This window comes from Acromyrmex echinatior, chromosome 2 (assembly GCF_024713525.1).
Source record: "Acromyrmex echinatior isolate Ae372 chromosome 2, ASM2471352v2, whole genome shotgun sequence".
Classification (NCBI taxonomy): domain Eukaryota; kingdom Metazoa; phylum Arthropoda; class Insecta; order Hymenoptera; family Formicidae; genus Acromyrmex; species Acromyrmex echinatior.
This window is the reverse complement of record NC_141853.1, coordinates 16,740,608-16,758,542: the sequence shown is the minus strand read 5'-3', so window position 1 is coordinate 16,758,542 and position 17,935 is coordinate 16,740,608. Positions and strand designations below refer to the sequence as shown.

The 17,935-nt window shown below is 34.8% G+C and overlaps 2 protein-coding genes and 2 long non-coding RNA genes across 6 annotated transcripts in view; 2 read left to right on the top strand and 2 right to left on the bottom strand.

Moving 5' to 3' along the window:
• LOC147910554 (uncharacterized) overlaps positions 1–17,935 on the top strand; it is a 28,377-nt gene that overhangs the window by 1,366 nt on the left and 9,076 nt on the right. The gene's annotated exons all lie outside the window — the stretch shown is intronic.
• mRpL41 (mitochondrial ribosomal protein L41) lies at positions 2,231–3,757 on the top strand. Of its 2 annotated transcripts, none has more exons than XM_011065441.2 (3): positions 2,231–2,354; positions 2,929–3,112; positions 3,325–3,757. In XM_011065441.2, exons 2-3 carry the CDS (start codon positions 2,953–2,955, stop codon positions 3,660–3,662), a joined length of 498 nt encoding a protein of 165 aa, XP_011063743.1. In that variant the 5' UTR covers positions 2,231–2,354; positions 2,929–2,952; the 3' UTR covers positions 3,663–3,757. The 2 variants fall into 2 exon arrangements, with proteins under 2 accessions (XP_011063743.1, XP_011063744.1); XM_011065442.2 differs by lacking the exon at positions 2,231–2,354 and adding an exon at positions 2,361–2,608.
• LOC105151624 (uncharacterized) lies at positions 3,759–12,737 on the bottom strand. 2 transcript variants are annotated; one of them, XM_011065444.2, is made up of 10 exons: positions 12,385–12,737; positions 10,750–10,942; positions 10,511–10,657; positions 9,765–10,085; positions 9,555–9,678; positions 9,266–9,477; positions 8,901–9,046; positions 7,616–8,160; positions 7,114–7,535; positions 3,759–6,225 (listed from the first exon to the last, which is right to left on the bottom strand). In XM_011065444.2, exons 2-10 carry the CDS (start codon positions 10,873–10,875, stop codon positions 6,106–6,108), a joined length of 2,163 nt encoding a protein of 720 aa, XP_011063746.2. In that variant the 5' UTR covers positions 10,876–10,942; positions 12,385–12,737; the 3' UTR covers positions 3,759–6,105. The 2 variants fall into 2 exon arrangements, with proteins under 2 accessions (XP_011063746.2, XP_087259121.1); XM_087402995.1 differs by lacking the exon at positions 12,385–12,737 and having other exon boundaries at positions 10,750–12,378.
• The window catches only part of LOC147910553 (uncharacterized), a 126,667-nt gene continuing 121,682 nt past the window's right edge, over positions 12,951–17,935 (bottom strand). Inside the window, exon 3 of the long non-coding RNA XR_015544134.1 lies at positions 12,951–15,097. This is a non-coding gene — a long non-coding RNA (uncharacterized LOC147910553). The remainder of the gene's footprint in view (positions 15,098–17,935) is intronic.

Below are 17,935 nucleotides of genomic sequence, written 5' to 3'. Positions count from 1 at the left end.
TCTCAGTGTATAAAGATAAACTGAATATTCGGGAGGGTAATTTGCTCACAAATGCGAGTTCTTATATTTTCTGAATTATTGTTTATTTAAAATACAAAAATAACCAGTAAACAACAGGGCTAATGAGAATCTGTGCAGATAACTAAGCGCAAGTGTGTTTTGTAGATTAAAAAAAATCTATAAAACTTGCGCTTGATTATCGGTGCTGACTCTCATTAATCTTGTTAATTATTCATTTTTTTGTATTTTAAAGATTGAAAGTTTGTTTTAATTATTATTATTTATTGTTCATTTATTTGTATGACCGTGATTAAATTATTCCGCTGAATTTATCAGTACGCGATACAATCAGGATGGTTAGGCATTAGCTGCTATGTTTAGCAGAAAAAGCAACTTTGCAATTATTGCAAAGTAAAATTCTTCAATATGATTGATTTGTACATTTAAATCCATAAGGAAAATCCAATGGCAAAATCCAATCGTATTGATGAAGTTTATAATTTTACAATTTGTGAAGCTCTTTTCTCTGTTGAAAAGCCATATTAACGTATTATATAATTCGCAGTGTTATGGCACATTAATGAAATAATGTAGGTAAAATTACACAAGTGTGGAGAAAGGTGTGAATATGGCACAAATAAATGAAAATACGGGTAGATAGCACAAGTGTGGATAGATGGAGATTGTATAGGTAGAGATAATAAGTATGGATAAGTAGGAATAAACACAATCATTTTAAATTGAAAAATTTAATCATTAAATAAATTAAATAAATTAAATTATTATAAATTAAATAAATACTTAAATAAATTTCGCGATCTGGTAATTAAATTTTATTTAAAAAATAAAAAAAATAAATAGAATTAAACTAAAAAGTCACATAATAAATCTAATCAGCAAACTATATAATATACGTACGTATAGAGATACATATATATATATATATATATATATATATATATATATATATACACACATTATGTGTACATACTTGATAATTAGAAAGGAGGGATTAAAAATTAAATAAAATTTTTAATTAATTTTAAATTTTATTCAATTATCAGCATCCCGTTCCAATTATCAAATATGAAAATAAACCAAATTAATTTTAAATTTTAGCGAGCCTTTTCAGCTCTCCTGACATTAAACTTTTTTGTAAAATTCTATACATGTACAAATTATGTAACGCGTTATCGTAATTAATTTTGTAAATAAATGTATGTGTGATAATATAACATACGTGATATAGAATTTATGTAAACTATGTCCAGATAAATGTCTTCATATTTATTTGTAATTTGCACAAATAATTACTAATAAATTATACATTTATTGGAATGTATATGTATATCAGTATTGAATATCTATTCGCAATACAGATAGCATTTATCTGGTCGTAGTAAATCAAATTTTTTACTTTATTGATGTAAATTACTCGAAATTGATGAAACATATGATAACAAAAATTGTTTATTGATTTAACAAGTTTGACAAATATTTAATATTGAAACTTTTTTTAAATTTGTATTTTATTTTAAATATCAAAAGTTAAATTATTTAATAATTTTTAGTGATTAATTTAATTTTGAGTGATTTCTAATTAAATATTTGATGTTTAGAATAATCGTCAATTTTTCTTCGTATTTATAATAGTATATTTATTAAATCATAAAGATTGGAGCTTTGACTGAAGCTATAAATATTAACTTCTTGCTTGCTTTTTGACATTTACATTTTTAACATTACAGAAATATAACTTATAAGTATATCTTAGTGATTTATTATACAAAGATATCATTGCTATTCCTCGCGTCAGATGGATGTTAGTGAATGCGTGGTTTATAGCGATGAAAAATCGTAATTATTTTCATCATTCTGTTATTTGAGAGTTATTCCTCGTCGCTTTTCGCAAAATCTAGTTTAGGTGTTCCGTTGGAGGTTCTTGTACAAGATCGGAATTAATTCCGGGTTTTCTCGTCAGTTCCTGAAAGTAATAATTTTATCAATGATTCAGTAACAATTGCTACACATATTTTAAAGTTAAGTTGTGAAATTAATTTAGTGGTATATTTTAAGTTACAATTGTAAAGAAATAATTGTTTAGATATTTATGCCGTCAATCGAGAATATTGATAGTCGATAATATTATATCGATAATATTATATATTATAATATATTTCAATAATCGACAGCCGATTATTTAATTTGATATCTTGCAAACTTACCCAAGGAGTTTTTTGATAGAGGATTACCAATGCATGATATTGGTGCATTTGTCGCATGTAAATAATAGTAATGGCGTAGAATGAGGATGAATGCTCCTGCTTGATCTCAGTTGGTTTATCAATTACAGAGTGAGTTTTTTTTATACGATACTGTGAATTTTAAGATTTTATAGTAATAGCAAATACGACGTTTAAACGTCAATCAGTGGGTGTTTTCTATTTGGTGACGTAAGTCACGTTTTGTTTTTGATCGGTCATGGAATACCAAGAAAAATAGATTTGTGTCGATTTGTTGACTAAATGGAAAGTCATCTATTATCCATCCATTATCTCTAATACAAGTCGTGATTTATCGTAAGAGATTTTTGGAGTTAATCCCATCTGTTAGTGAGTTGTGTGCTTTTAATCTGTTTTTGAGGTTACACGACACCTTTTTAGAATTCTGAATATATTGTGTTACTCTCTGATTATTCGTCTTAACTTTTTGATATGATTGTAAATAATAATTCTGACTTTATCCCAGTGTTTTGTCTTGATGATTTCAAAGATGCCTTTTTAACCCTGAGTCGTAGTAATTGCAATCGTAGTAATTGTATATAGGTTATGTTTAATATAATCCTTGCATTGCAAATATTAACAGGTTCCTTATGTCATAATTCGAATCATATTTAAATTTAATGTATGTGTAATTTTTGTTTTCTAGTTTTCTAACTAGCACAACTTGACAATGTCGTCTTCATTTATGATATTACGACGCAGTATCGCGACTTCCTGTGTTTGTAATGGAAAGCGAAATTTTCGCAAATTCTTATTATACGGTAAACGTGGTAGTCGCAACTTCAAACAACAACAAGCAAAAAAACCAGATCCTGACATACCAATAGATAGTAAGTTGCTAGTTTCAACACATAACATTTTGGAGTAGTACATTATCTTGATCTAAGTCAATATGATTTGATTTGATTTGTATATAAAATATATTTCCTATATGTCATAAATAAAGAGTAAAAGAGTTATAAGTGATGTAGAGAAAGATTAATTCATAGAAAAATTAGGAATATTATATAATATATTAATAAGTTACTGTAATAAATTACAGAAAGAGGTGTAAGGGATATTGGATACCAAGTTGGTAATAGATTTGTTCAAGTGCCAGAGATGATTCCTGAATTAATTGTTCCTTCATTAGAAGGTTTCACATTGAAACCATATGTATCATATAGAGTAGGAGAAATTAGAGAGCCTGAATTCACTGCTCAAGATTTGTTTGATGTAGTATATTCTAAAAAGGTAAAAGAAGATTTTGCAAGTGGTCAGTTGGATGAGAACGGAGAGCCTTTAAATCCTAGTGAATATGAAAAGCTTACGCCGCAGCAAGCCAAGGAGCAAGCTGAAAAAACGGGCTGTGATCTTTTCTCTGAAAAGAAACCATTGTAAGTTCTGCTAGATTTTTTAATTTATAACTAATTAAATATAATTTCTTTTATGGATATGTATCGTGTCAAAATAAAGAAAACTTCTCATGCTCGAAACTTGGATCTCAATCTGTATATGTTTTATTTAGAACTCGCATGTATACATATGTCGACAATTTTGCAATTTACAAAAAGTAACTACTTACTATCGTATATGACTGTTGAAGTGATAATATGTGCGCACTTTGCTAAGAACATGAAAAACGAAATTTATTACATTGTATATATATGTATAAGCAACCATTTTTTAGGTCAGTTTCTTTCTTTATTGTTTTTTCTTTGTGACAAATTGTCTGTAATGGCAGTCAGTGTTTGATAGCAAATAATTACTTCCGCAAAACGGATTGTAGTCTTTGTTTTTAAATAGATTACATATTTCTAAAATGATAGCTTACATATAAAACAAGTAATATCACATGTAATTGTCGCAGAATCTTCCGTCGAAATCGTATAGTTGTTTTGATAGACAGGTGAAATTAATTTATTGCTACCAAACTTCGTACTGGATTTCTATTTTACGCAATCCAAAAAGTTATATGAGTCCAGAAAAGACAGGCATAAGAATTCGCAACAATGCCGAAATTGATTTTCAATTCCTGAGATTCATAGATACCTTGCATTGATGTCCGTTTGCAGATAGTGGATTTCGTTTGCGATTAGGCTAACTTAACAGTTATGTCTCACTTATCAAAAGATTTTTGAGCGAAGTTTGATTGTTTCCTGTCGGATAAAAAATGGCGAAAAATTTGAATAGTAAAGTCGTTGTCAGAGTTGTGCGCGGCCGGTATTGCTTGCTACTGACTAGATCACTAGATTCTAATAATATATATATGTATATGTATACTGTTTTTAAAGTGCTGTATTCATATCAAATGTACAAACGGCTTCGTAATTATTATTGTTTATCGTCAATGTCTCCTAATTAATTATAATTACGCAAGAAGCTCATAAAACAGAGCTATCGAAATAGAAGATATTCTGTTTAGACGAAACCATATTTAGAGAATATCAGTGAATGATTCATGAAAGATACTCGTATAAAAGTAGTGCAGCTGTTAATACAGTGGCTATAAACGTTTCTAGAAAGAGATAACATATACAAAATGCAATCAACTTATGCTTATGTAGGAAATGATCATAGTAAATAATTTATTTAAACATCTTTACAGAATGCAGCACTTCTGACACATTAACTACTATTTACCACTAATATTATTGTTTTTCGTTATTATTTTCTCTATTTTCTATGGTCACCATTGTGAAGAGTGGAAGAGGAAAACATCTCTAATTTTGTACAATGGAACGTTCATTGAAAAAACATAACGAACAAGTTCTTTTTAACCCGTGTCGTGTTTCCACTCTTCAATTAAATTAATAGAAAAGCGAAAATGGCATACTACTTGGTGCTCCGCTGTCAAAAGAATTTTAATCCTATTTCAGTCGCTGTTATTCTTTATCGTCAATATTTCGTTTTTTTTTCTTATGTCTATAACGTATTTATAATATCTCGTCAATAACTTGAGCATTCGCATTTCTCTCACTCATTGGCAGTACAGAATTATATCCTCTAAGGATTTATATCGCGTAAATTCGTAATATTCCGTTATTCGTTTTATACATATGAGCGGTTATGGAAATGAACGAGCTCAAAGCCATCTAAGTCTATCTAAATCCGTCAATTAAAAACCCCACAGTTAACAATACTTAAAAAACTCACAGTTCTCTATCTCTCTCCTTCTTTTTTCCCTTCATATTCTCAATAGCGGAGTTTGTAAAGCAAGTCATATGCCATTTGCTCTTCAATTAAACTCGATTGGTGTTTTAGTTTGTTAATTATCAGTCTATGATATAATTGGATATTTGACTGGTAGAATCAGTCATTTTAATAAGGCAGGTACACGTGTTACTGCATGATAAAGATTCTTCTGCATGAGAACTCTTTTCTTTGGTATATATATATATATATATATATGTATCCTGTGTATACTCATGCAGATGTACAACATTGACAAGTATATTTTTGTGAAATGGAGCACAATAATGAATGATTTGTATAGAATATTATACGCAATTTTTAGCGCGTTAACCAAATCTTCGAGTATCAATGTGACAGACCAATATAAGTACAAATTTGTAAATCTTTGGCATTCAGTAACATGTACCATACATCTAATCGGAGATCTTGAGTATGTAAAGATATATAATTATTATAGATGAGTGAACGTTATTAAATTCTTCGTATACCTTAGCGTTTCTCTATCAAATGCAAAATGATATGCAACTATGTTAATAAAAGTTAACGTGGAAAGACTAGGGAGGGAACTGCTGAAATTTGATATAATAATTCAGCTGACTTTTCATACGCAAGATCTCGAGGCAATTACTAATAACGATAGGGCAGAAATTTATTCCATTGGATCCCCTACATTCTCGAAGATCGTTGAATGTGGATTGCTGGTGGCGGGCCACAAGAAACCACCTACACTGCCAGGTGGTAAGTAAGATGCACCTCCACTAAGACCCACCTAATGTTTCATATTGTATCAATTATTTAATATTCAGTATGAATAATTAATTTCTTTTCTATACTTTTGTATCTATATGCATGTATCCTTGGAGAAAATATGTGCCAAGCAAAATGATATGGAAGCATTGTGGGAGATGTAGACACTTCAATTTTATAATGAAATATTTTTTATGGATATTATATATATGTGTATATATAAATATAAAAAATATGCATGATTGCTTGATTATATTGATGCGAAAATGTAAAGATATAAAAATTTGAATTTTTATTTTATTAAGATATAATATTGTAAGAATATTTATCATATTGCATATAAATTGAATCAACTATACGATTGTACAGTAATATTGTCTAATTTTTTTCATATTGATTCCATATTGTTTCCAGTTTGAAGTGCGTTATAAGTTTGAATTGCTAACAAGATGGTATATAATCTTATATCAAGGATGGTTCATGCACAGTAAGGCAAATTAGAATAAAAGATAACTGCCAAATTAAAGAAAAATAATCATTTATTTGCATTTAACATAAATAATTGTGCTAATAAATCGCAGGTACTAAATAACATTGTAGGTACTAAATAACATTATGTACATTAGCTCACTATTGCAAATGTGGAAAGCATTTACAATAATGCTGAGACACTCTCAATAAAAAAAAATCTTATCTTCTATATTGAGTGAACTATGTACAAGGGTTTTCCAGTTTCATTTTCTACAGTGTCATTTTCTACAATGTCGATTAATTTACTTCCTCCAAATAGAGAGTGTCAAAATCACAGTCCAATTGTAAAAAGCGCTCCAATAACTGTACATATCGCTTCATTCGTACGTTTGCCTGATCTATCTATTTTTATTTCGGTAACTTTTTTTTATGAATTTACCTGCTGGCTCCATATAAGCGACCTCTCCGCCAACTGGCAATCCGCTGCCAAGCGGGATGGTAGACTCTTCCACCTCTCCTCGTCTCGCTTTCTATCTCTGTCGAAGTCTCTGTCGACGTGTCCTTGAGAGAGAGGCGGCAAAATCTGTGTACGTTGTGCCAGCTTGTAGCTGTCTTGCCTCGGTACGTGATCGGCACGTCTACTGGTGCTGCCGGCGGTGGAAACTGGGATCGGGGTCGGACTACCGCCGCCCTTGTGCCGGTGATATAAATTACGCTTTTGCTGCAGCATACGTTGCTGCACTAGAAGCTGCAGCTGTGTACCCGAGTCGCCGCGTATTTTAAATTGCTGTTGATTATCGGGCGGTGTGGACGGTGGTCTAAGATGGACTAAATCCAGGTGGCCTCGAGCTTTTCCCGAATCTGAAAACGATTAAATTATTGCATTATCGTAAATCATAAAGTTATGAACGTTGCCAAACAAATAAACAGACGTGACGTACCTTGAATACTTCTCTGCTTGGATGGTCTATCGCTGACACCTTGCTGACAGAATAATAATCTAGGTCCACCATCGGACGCTCTTCGTCCCTGAGAGACTCGGGATATTCGACCAGCAATTGGGGATGGACTCTTGGGTGGCGGTGGCGTGCAAGATGGTAAGCTGCTCGTGAAACAATTCGTTCCTGTATAATCTGGCGGACAGCCAGAATCGAAGCTAGACTCGAAGAGTTCCGATGACGAGCTACCGCTGCCGCCCGCCATAAACAAAGTTGTTCGACTGGGTGGATCAATAGGATCCATAAGCGGGTTATCAAAATGATGTTGATAATCACTTAATCTTCGATTGACTATCTGACTGTCAATTCGTTGACTGATATCGTGATCTAGGCCTAATCTATGCTCTTCAAGTTTGATCTGCGCCTCGCGCAATTCGTCTCCGCTTGGGCCTTCTTCTAAATCACCTTCAGCGCTGCAACAACCTTCATCGGTTGAAGAACTCGTCGAGCTGAATCTCTTTCCACCTCTGTTGCTATCTTCTCTTCCTCTGAAACAAGAAAGAGATTTTTGTCTCATTAACATTTGAAATAAAGATTTGTTCTGCCATTATGCTTTTTGCGATGACTGCGGACAAATACTTTATGTAGCAATGGATTCAAAAAGTATCAAGTATTCTCATCATTTCATCTTTTAGATTAGTCTGCTGTTAAATTGTAAAAAATATCATTATACATCATAAATTAATTGTGCCCTTCTCACGAGTTTCGTATTGATATGTTATTTATTCAACTATTTATTAGTAGCATAAAATTATATAAAATATAAAATATATTTGCAGGATAGTAGATTTTGTCAATCAAATGTGATTAATGCGAAAAATGAAATCATAAATGATATAAACATTTGTTCAAATAATAATGTGTTTTTTATTCATAATAAACAAAGTAAACTAAAATCAACTAAAATTATGGTTAAAAATCAGGATTTAGGGTAAAAGAAAGAAATAAGAAAATGAAATGAGGAGTTACCAAAAATAAAGCGACAGCAATGTGCTTCCAATCCAACCTGTCCTGACAAAATCTTCAATATGTGCGTCACCCATCAATAAAGTTCAACGTCCCACTAAGCTATCGCTGTAAATAAAAATTGATTGCATTAAGGCATTGTTCTTCCGATAATTTTCCGACTGGTAGGATTGGAAGTTACTAAATTGAAATCGGTATTTAAAATTAACTCCTTAAAAGAAAATACACATGATGGTGCTTAGTGTTAGTAATGTATGTCTACCTTGATTTAAATTTATCTTCTTTTGTTCTTGCAACTGTGGACCAGCAGGCATTATTAATGGTGCTGCTAACACGATGTTGTTTCAACCTTTCCAGCAGTAAGAAATAAATAGCAGCGTGATGGTCATAGCTGCTACTTCGTAAGGACTGTTAAAAGATAACATTCGTGTTTACATAATATAATAGAAGATATATCGAAACGTATATATAGTTACTATAGATGTATATATAGTTTGTAAAAATCTTTTGTTTTTCTGATTAGGACAATGCCAAAATTTTTTTTCTGAATATATATATCATATAAATATTATATGTATATATATTCCTAATTTAATGTAAGACAACAATGAAAGAATGTTTTCTTACCTCTCTAGTGCGACTAATGTCTATTCCTAAACTGTGCATGAGTCGAAGTATTTGTTCATTTGGTTCCTGAATGGATGACGATGGCCGCGTTACGATTACTGAACAAATGCTATCTGCCGTCCCCGCCATCCAGCGGTGCCTCTTGATTTGTGGAATGGTGTATCGTTTGGAAGGCTCCAGCACTAACATCTTACGTATTAGGCTTTCGCAATCTGCAACACAAATTTTGATATGTAAATGCGACGCAAATACTAAACAGAATGTGTATACAGATTTTGTATATAATCACCTGTGCTCATAAAATAAGGAATTCTAAATCTGCCGCTTAGCACACGATCTCTTAATGACTGAAGAGTTGATCCATCGAAGGGCAGTGCACCGCACACTAACACGTACAATACAACGCCCAAGCTCTACAAGAACGAGTTTTTTATTTCGAATCAATGTAAATTCATTTGGCTGTTTTGAATTTTTATTACATCGTTATGCGAAACCTTACCCATACGTCGATTTCCGGTCCGGCATAATGTTTCCCACGAAAGACCTCGGGAGCAGCGTAGGGAGGACTACCGCACCACGTACTCAATCGTTCTCCCGGGGCAAATCTGTTACTGAAGCCGAAATCGGCAATTTTCACATTCATCTGAGCATCGAGAAGCAAGTTCTCCGCTTTCAGATCACGATGTGCCACACCCGTCACATGGCAGTACTCGACTGCGGAGAGTATTTGAGCGAATGTCGCACGTGCCCTGGGTTCTCCCATTCTTCCATATCGCGCTATGTAGTCGAATATCTCACCTTTGCTCGCGTACTCGCACACCTACAATAGCGATGAAAAATGCATTTTATTTGACAAGAGAAAAAGAAACGGTTGCAATTTTTCGTTGTAATAAAATTCTCTAAATTCTTTGGAGCGAAATCTCACTTTAAAGAATAAAAATTGCCAATCTTGAAAAAGCGTAATTCAATTTTCAATCTTTAATGGTGAGATTTCACTCTTCAGGGAGAGCACTCTCTTTTGAGATTTCTACGGATATTTTCTTCAAAGAAACTATGCGGTTTGTGGGTCTTGTCTCCGTGTCTTGATACATCATTAAATTCCAATGTTAAATTCTATGTGAATGCTTCACTAGGACGAGAAACAACCTGATATTCAGTATAATATTCACGAAACGTTAGTATTTAATGTGTCAAGACACGGAGATAACTCACAAATTGCCTTGCATTTTTGAATTTTGTGCTTACCATGTAAATCATGTTCTTCGTCTCCATAACTTGATATAATTTGACGATATGAGGATGTTCCAGCTGCTTCATAATTTCAACCTCTCTATAAACTTTCTCTAGATTAGTAGGATCTAATTGGGTTTTGTCGATTATCTTAATAGCCACCTAGAAAAGAATACGTATAGTAATAATGGCAATTTCTTTCTTTCTTTTTTTTTTGAAATAACGTCGCTTAAAAAATATCGGGAAGCGCGTACCTCTGTTTTCGTAATTCGATGTCTAGCCAGTTTTACTACGGCAAAATTACCTTTGCCGATCGTGCCTTCGATGTCGTAAAATCCAACGCGAATTTGCTTTTTACCCTGTGTCGATCCAGTATCCATGTTTAAATATCTCGTTCAACTTGCACGCTCTTACGAATTAATTCTTCCCACCAATCTCTTCGCTAATCTACAATAATAGGAGCGCACGGCTTTAGAAGAGAAGCACTTCTAGTTTCTAATAGTTTCATAAAATGGTTTCAGATGTAAAATGGCTTGGTATAAAATAAGAAGCGTATTATTAAAATTTTTGTGTATTAACCCTTAAATACCATTACGGGAACAACACAATGTAGTGGACACTACATGTTATGGCACACCCAACCCGATTCAATTATTTATAACTTTCATAAAATTATTACAAATAAATATATTATGAAAATTCACAAAAATGAATATATTATAAAAAAATTATTTTTAATCAAAATGTCAGACATTAAAAAATATAAATAATGATACAAAGAAAAAATGTATATATATCTTTATTAATTAAAAAAGTTATAAGCAGTAGAAAAGCATTGAAAAAGAGAAGTTAAGTAGATATGTCATACCGAAAAATTTAAGAATTAAGAATAAAAATGATGAAACTAAGGAATTGTAATAAAATAACAATAACAAAAGTATATTCAATACGATATCTATATATTGTTGGAGCGAAGAGTCATAAAATGTGAAAATCGAAATGTGATCGTTCACATAGAAATTCTTTCGAGAAGCTTGTTACTCATGTCATCATTTGTGCAACTTTTAATAGCCGGTCTTTCACCAAGCTTTTATCAGTACCGTCTGAAACGTCGATTTTTGTCCACGGCCCTTTGTGACTTTCCGCTCTCGTGCACTGTAGAGCTTTTTTTTATGTATTTGTGTCTGTGCAAGCAATTATACGCAAGCGCAGGCTTCGATGAAAATTCATAAAGATCCACTTCGAAAAGTCAAATCTGACGGATCAGATTTTTGCGAGCCGTAATTGCTTTCGTTGTCGCGCGCGAGTTTTTACGCAAACATCAATATCTCCTGCCTCGCTCTCGAGGTATCTCAGACGAGATATCGGCGAACGTGCGTCTAACTTATGATAATTATCACGCGTATGCCGCTGACGCGAGTTGACAAGGCCGATCAGCCGTCGAAGGCGATGCGATGTATCCCGGAAGAAAAGATGTATCGCGGACAAAAAAAAAGGAGAAAAAACAAAGGCGAAAGAAAGTGTGTGAAAGAAAGAAAATGAGAGCGACGGACGATCTCAAGGAGAGCGCCTCATGTCAAGGATTCGCCGCGAATCCCGACAGAGTACAAAGTCCCGCCCGCAACAAGTACAACAGAAATCCTCGGCTGACGTCACGGATCGACAACGACCTCCTACCCATCGAGAGAGACCCGCCGATCGATCGCCGTCGATACTCCTCGATAGGGAGAACCCCGCGCGGTCGGACGAGGTCGCCGACGTCAGGACGCGGACACGGACGCGGACGCGAAATCCCGCTCGGACGAGTACCGCGCCGATCTCTTACAGTCGAGGGGATGTATACGCGATATCGAGGGATGGATTTCTCTTCTCTCGAGTCGCTCACCTACCTTGGCTCGGGAATTACCGGTGGGCCGCCTCGAGGATCTCCCGATGAGCGCGCGAAGCGAGACAGGCGGAATTGACAGCGACGAAGACGATGAGGAGACGGTAGTGACGGTACTCCAGAGGACCCATCGGTGAGGATGCGCCGGACGTCGTGGCGCGCGCGCCCCGCCAGATATCCGGAGAGATCCCTCAAACACAGGGATATTTGCGAGTGTCCCCCGTGAGTCCAATATCCACTGGTGTCCACCACCGTGAGCGGACGGAGCGTAAGCGGAGCGGTGCCTACGCGCGCGCGACTCAGCGTAGGAGCTCCGCACGGCGCGGCGGTTCGATAACGACTGACCGGCGGCCATGTTACCACCCCCCCGTGCGCTGCTCCGGCTCGGCGGCCGACCGCCGACGACGACGGTGTCGGCGCCCTCGGCCCTCGCCGCCCCCTCGTACACCGTACCGTCGCCCCGGCCATTCTTAGCGAACCATCCCTCTCTTCGCTTCCTCTCTCGATCTCTCCCTCTCAGCTCTCTCTCCCCCTCTCGCTCCCACGACTCGTCCCCCTCCTTCCCTTCCTCTTCTCTTCTCTTCTGCCCCTCGCTCCTCACCTCACCCCCCCACGCCCGCCACCCTCTGTCCTCCCGCTGCTCCCACGTAACCTACGTCGGTGCACCCGACGCCCACCACTACCGATTACTACCGTGAGCGCTCGCGCCCGTTATCTTCGACAATTGACGTCACGTACGTATACGTGCCCGGTGTGTCTGTCTCATCGTTAATTGCTCCTCGATGCAATTGCACGACGATGTAGCGACGCTCTGCGTCGGCACGTGACCGGTCCGAGCGCTGCGACCGTGATACGCACTCGGACATTTAAGTATGGAATAGCGAAACGGCAAGGGCGTATATCGCCGCTTTCTCCGATGACCTAAGTCGGGGGCACTTTGCATAAAGTAAATTGCATAATGCCTCGGTCGCCGCGTGTCGACTCTGTCGGGTTCACGTCGGGGATCGAAAACTCGGTATACGGTCGTCCGTTTATTTACCTTACAACCTGGGTCGAACAGTCGGAATTACGCTCGTGCGATTACGATTATTTAGCGAATCTTCGCGACGAGAAACTCTTCCTCGTCAAAGCGAAAAAGTGGACTTTCTTTTGAGTAAGACGCGATATATTTCGGCGCGATGTTCTCGCATGTACTGCTAATCACTGTTCTCGGTCTCGTCGTTTTGCTCTCGAGCGATATTCCTCTTCTCTTATTTATCTCGCCTCTTAAGGGGTCTTCGCATGATCGACGATTACTGTTGCTACTCAACGGTATCGATAGTGAAACCTCGAGCGGCTGTCATTAAAACGTGAAAGTCAGAGAAATTCTGGAACACTCTCTAAATAATCTTCGTATTATTCTAATCATTGAATTATAGGTATAGGTTGTACCTATCATTTTTTTGTGGTTTCGAAAGTTTTTACTGGACGCAAAACGGACTAACAATCGATCACAAGTCGGTTAAAAAGACGATCGTTAAAATGCAAGTTAAAGCTTCGGCCTTCTTCTATTTCTATCTTATTTTAATTGACGAATTGTAAGTACATTGTACACTTATACTTACATAGCGGTTTTCTCAAACCTTACACTGCAATTGAACGGATGTATTTATTTCACGCAAAACAGACCAATAAAAGATCGATCACAAGTCGGTTAAAGAGACGGTCGTTAAAATATAAGCTGGAGCTTCGGCCTTCTTCTATTTAACATATCGACTGCCACGTCATTCATATACCAATGACGCACAATTTCATGAAAAATTCCTTTGCTGAAAGAAAAGTATTTTATATTTATAATTATATATTTGTATGGTAATGCAAAATAATGAGGTACTACATTTTTATTATTGTTATGATAAATTGCTTAGTAATGATAATTTCTAGTTTTATTTAAAAAATACACGGTTGATACCGAAAATGACTGTAAATTACAAATTAAATTGTAGTAATTGCAACAATTTTTTTCGTTCTTTTCGTCATAAAACATTATGAATTCTGTTAATATTTTTTAATCTAAATTAATTTTTTATATTAAAAAAGAATTAGATAGAAAACGATAGAAAACGAATTAAAAGAATTAGAAAGAAGAATAGATAGAAGATTCTTAGAAAAAAGAATTAGATAGAAAATGATAGAAAACGTGTTTTTTTCGGAGTCTCTTTTTTTTGATAATAGGTGTGATAATATATGTATATATGAATGACGTGGCAATCGACGTGATAATCATTCTCGACTCTAATACATATGTAGCTGAGAGACAGGTACAACAGCTTGCGTATGTAAACGCAAGTTGTGTAGCTCTCGAGCGAAATCTTTTAGGTCCCATTAGATCACGGTCATATCTATCTGAGATAAAATTTTAGATGACATCAGAAACGATCGATTCTAGATTGATCGTGGCGTGCGCAAACGAAAATAAAATCGAAGGTGCTGGGACACTCTTTGCATGTATAGTCACGTGGTCATACACTCGCGCGTATTGATAGTGTCATAAATTCATATTGACAACAAGCTGAGAATAACAGCGATTTACGTGGGTGGTTCATTATTTCTTCCGTAATCTACCGAATAGGGCAAAGGTATTTCGAACTGAGGAAAACGGACATGAATTCGATCGACATTATAATCCTCGTGCCGATGGTCGAGTCCGTTGAGACTAGACTAGTCCGTTGCCATGTCTGAAAGAAAAGAGTACATACGTACATTGTTAGAAATTTCATGAAAATTAATACACTTTTACACAATTTAAATTCAGTTCCATAAAATTACATTAAATTTAATGTATTTATAACAGAAAAGCATATTTGTTTACATGAACATAAAATTCAGTGTATTTTTTATAAAACTTTATGAAATTTAATGTACACGTTCATTATATGTAAGTAACTACTGTAACTTAATTTTCAGTTAAATCATTCATTATTTTTAATTTCGTTCATAACCACGAGCTTCATTTACATGTAAAGAAAACATTTTAAACAGTGTATATATTTTTTTAAAAGGCGAGAGAAGGTACAATTTTTTGATGCATTAAATGTAGGTATTTAATAAAATAAAACTTCTGAAACGTTTTTTTATTATTTTCTCTTTATTATTTTTATTATTTTCTCAAACCTTTACAGTGGAATTTAATTCTAAAGAGTGACAGAACGACAATTGAGTTAATGTTGAAAAAAAGTGGCTCAATTGTCAATTTTTAAAAAATTTCACTCTTTAAAGTTAGATTCCACTCTTCAAAGATTTTAAAGAATATAATTCTTACTATAATAAAACGGAATTTTAGTCACAGTTCTTATTAATATTGTACAATTCTTAATAATATAATTTTATAAATATGAAATTTTAATTCATGCGATCAACAAAGGAGTTTTACGACTTCAAAAAGACTACATGTATTCTTAAAAGAGACTGGTTTCTAGTCGAGACCGAAATGGACATTGCGATAATACGAATATAAGCGTCGTTCGACGGAGCGAGACGGCTGTTGCAGATGCACGCGTTGCCACATCATACGCGGCCGATTTTTCCCTTTTCATAACGCCGATTTCACCAGCAAGGATGTAATTGCACAAAGGACGTTTTGCATAAAAAGGTATAAGCGGGCTTAGGAGCAGCGTAAAGTTTCTCTCATCGACCTTCGAACCAGGAACGGATTAATCAAATTCATTCAGGTCATATTCTACGAGGAGGATCAATATTTATAAGCGCGAGACTAAAGGCGTGGACACAGTTGTGGCAGAGTTTAGTGTTTCATTTGCGTTTATACACTTAATGAATTATTTATCGAGAGGCGTAAATGCAATTATTGCGATTATTTACATTTTTCGCATGCATATTTAATTAAGTAATTCATCGGGGTTAACGTCGATAAAAAAATTACAAGCGAACCGTGAAGGTTGAGTGGATACTCAAGGCGAAGAGGAGTACGATTTATGCTCATTTTCACCAATGTAGTTTAACTTTAATCTCGGTTCAATTTACTCTTCCAGTTTTTCTAATCTTTAGAACTAGAAAAAAATGAAGAGTAAGTTGAACCGAGATTAAAGTTAATCTGTAGTGGTGGAAATTGACACACGTGGATTAACAAGGCATTCCTCTTTTCGTCAATCCCTGAGTTGTTTCGTGGAAGATTGGTAATTCGTGACAGTCGCGCCAACAAATGATTCTTTCTGTTTGAACTAATTGACGTCAACGGACCTCTTCTCTCTCTTTTGTGACGTGCGTGTATGTACGCCGCGTGCGGATTCACGATCTACAAACACCGCAGAATGAATCGTCTGCTTTGAATATGCACAATACCTTTGATACAGTGTATTATTTCTTCTAGGAAACGCAAGGGCCATTCTGTATGTGTTCCGCTTCTTCAAGGATGATAATTAACTGCTTGGAACAAAGGATTGCACGAGGCATCGTCCCTCGTACGTTACTTAATGAGATATCGTGTTAAGTAGATGCGATCGTGAATTATAGTCAGATTTGCGTTCCGACTGATAATCAGAAATTCATGCCCTTTGTATGCAGCACGTTATATCTTTCGAGAGTATAAAATATAATCTGTCAAAAATGTAACTATTATTAAAAGTAACTGTTATTAAAATGTACAGTTATAGGTTATTATTGGGATCTTTTTATTTGCATTAAAAAAGATAAACGTTTTTCCTAAGTAAAAAGATATTCGTAAGTTTTCAAATGATTGAATGCACTTCTTACAAGACTACTTCAAATAATTCCAAATCTGTTTCAAATTCTTACGAAAAGGATGTTCGTAAATTTTTACACCAAACATATATTTTTTTAATGGAATTTTTAATTATTCTAATTAATAATTCCAAATAATTCCATTTCAATCAAAAATAATTATTATTAAAATATACTTACATTAAAGTTATTAAATTATTAGGATCCTTAATAAATCGTTTATTATTAATCCTTGTCTACATTGTGTCTACTAATAAAAAGGGTAAATATTTTTCCAGACAAGACGCTTTTAAATGACTATATAAACGTACTTTTTCTACGAGACTATGTTAAATCATTTCCAAATCTACAGATCTCAAAAATATTGTTTTATATCGAACATTATCTGAATACGTCAGAATTATTGTTATGTATTTATAGTATTATTATTATTATTATTATTATTATTATTATTATTATTATTATATAGCTATATAAGCGCTCTTTTCCACGATGTTACGTGATACGCAATATTAATGGAATACGTTTTGCGTCTATCTCGTTAAATTCACAGGTGTTCTTCTCTGTTACAAATCGAATGTAACGCGATCGTGCGGAAGAATCGTTTCACCGTTTTAACGACTGATCGTTGAAATTATAGTGAGCGCGGAGGCGGAACGCAATATAGTGCAGCGATCAACGACTGTCTACGAAATCGAACAAAATTGCGCATGTGAATATCGTGCTCGGTTTCAAGTATCTCATTGCGTAATTATTTCTTTGGTCATTACAAACATGCGTAAAAAAACAATGTGGTTTATTAACAATTGTTTATCATT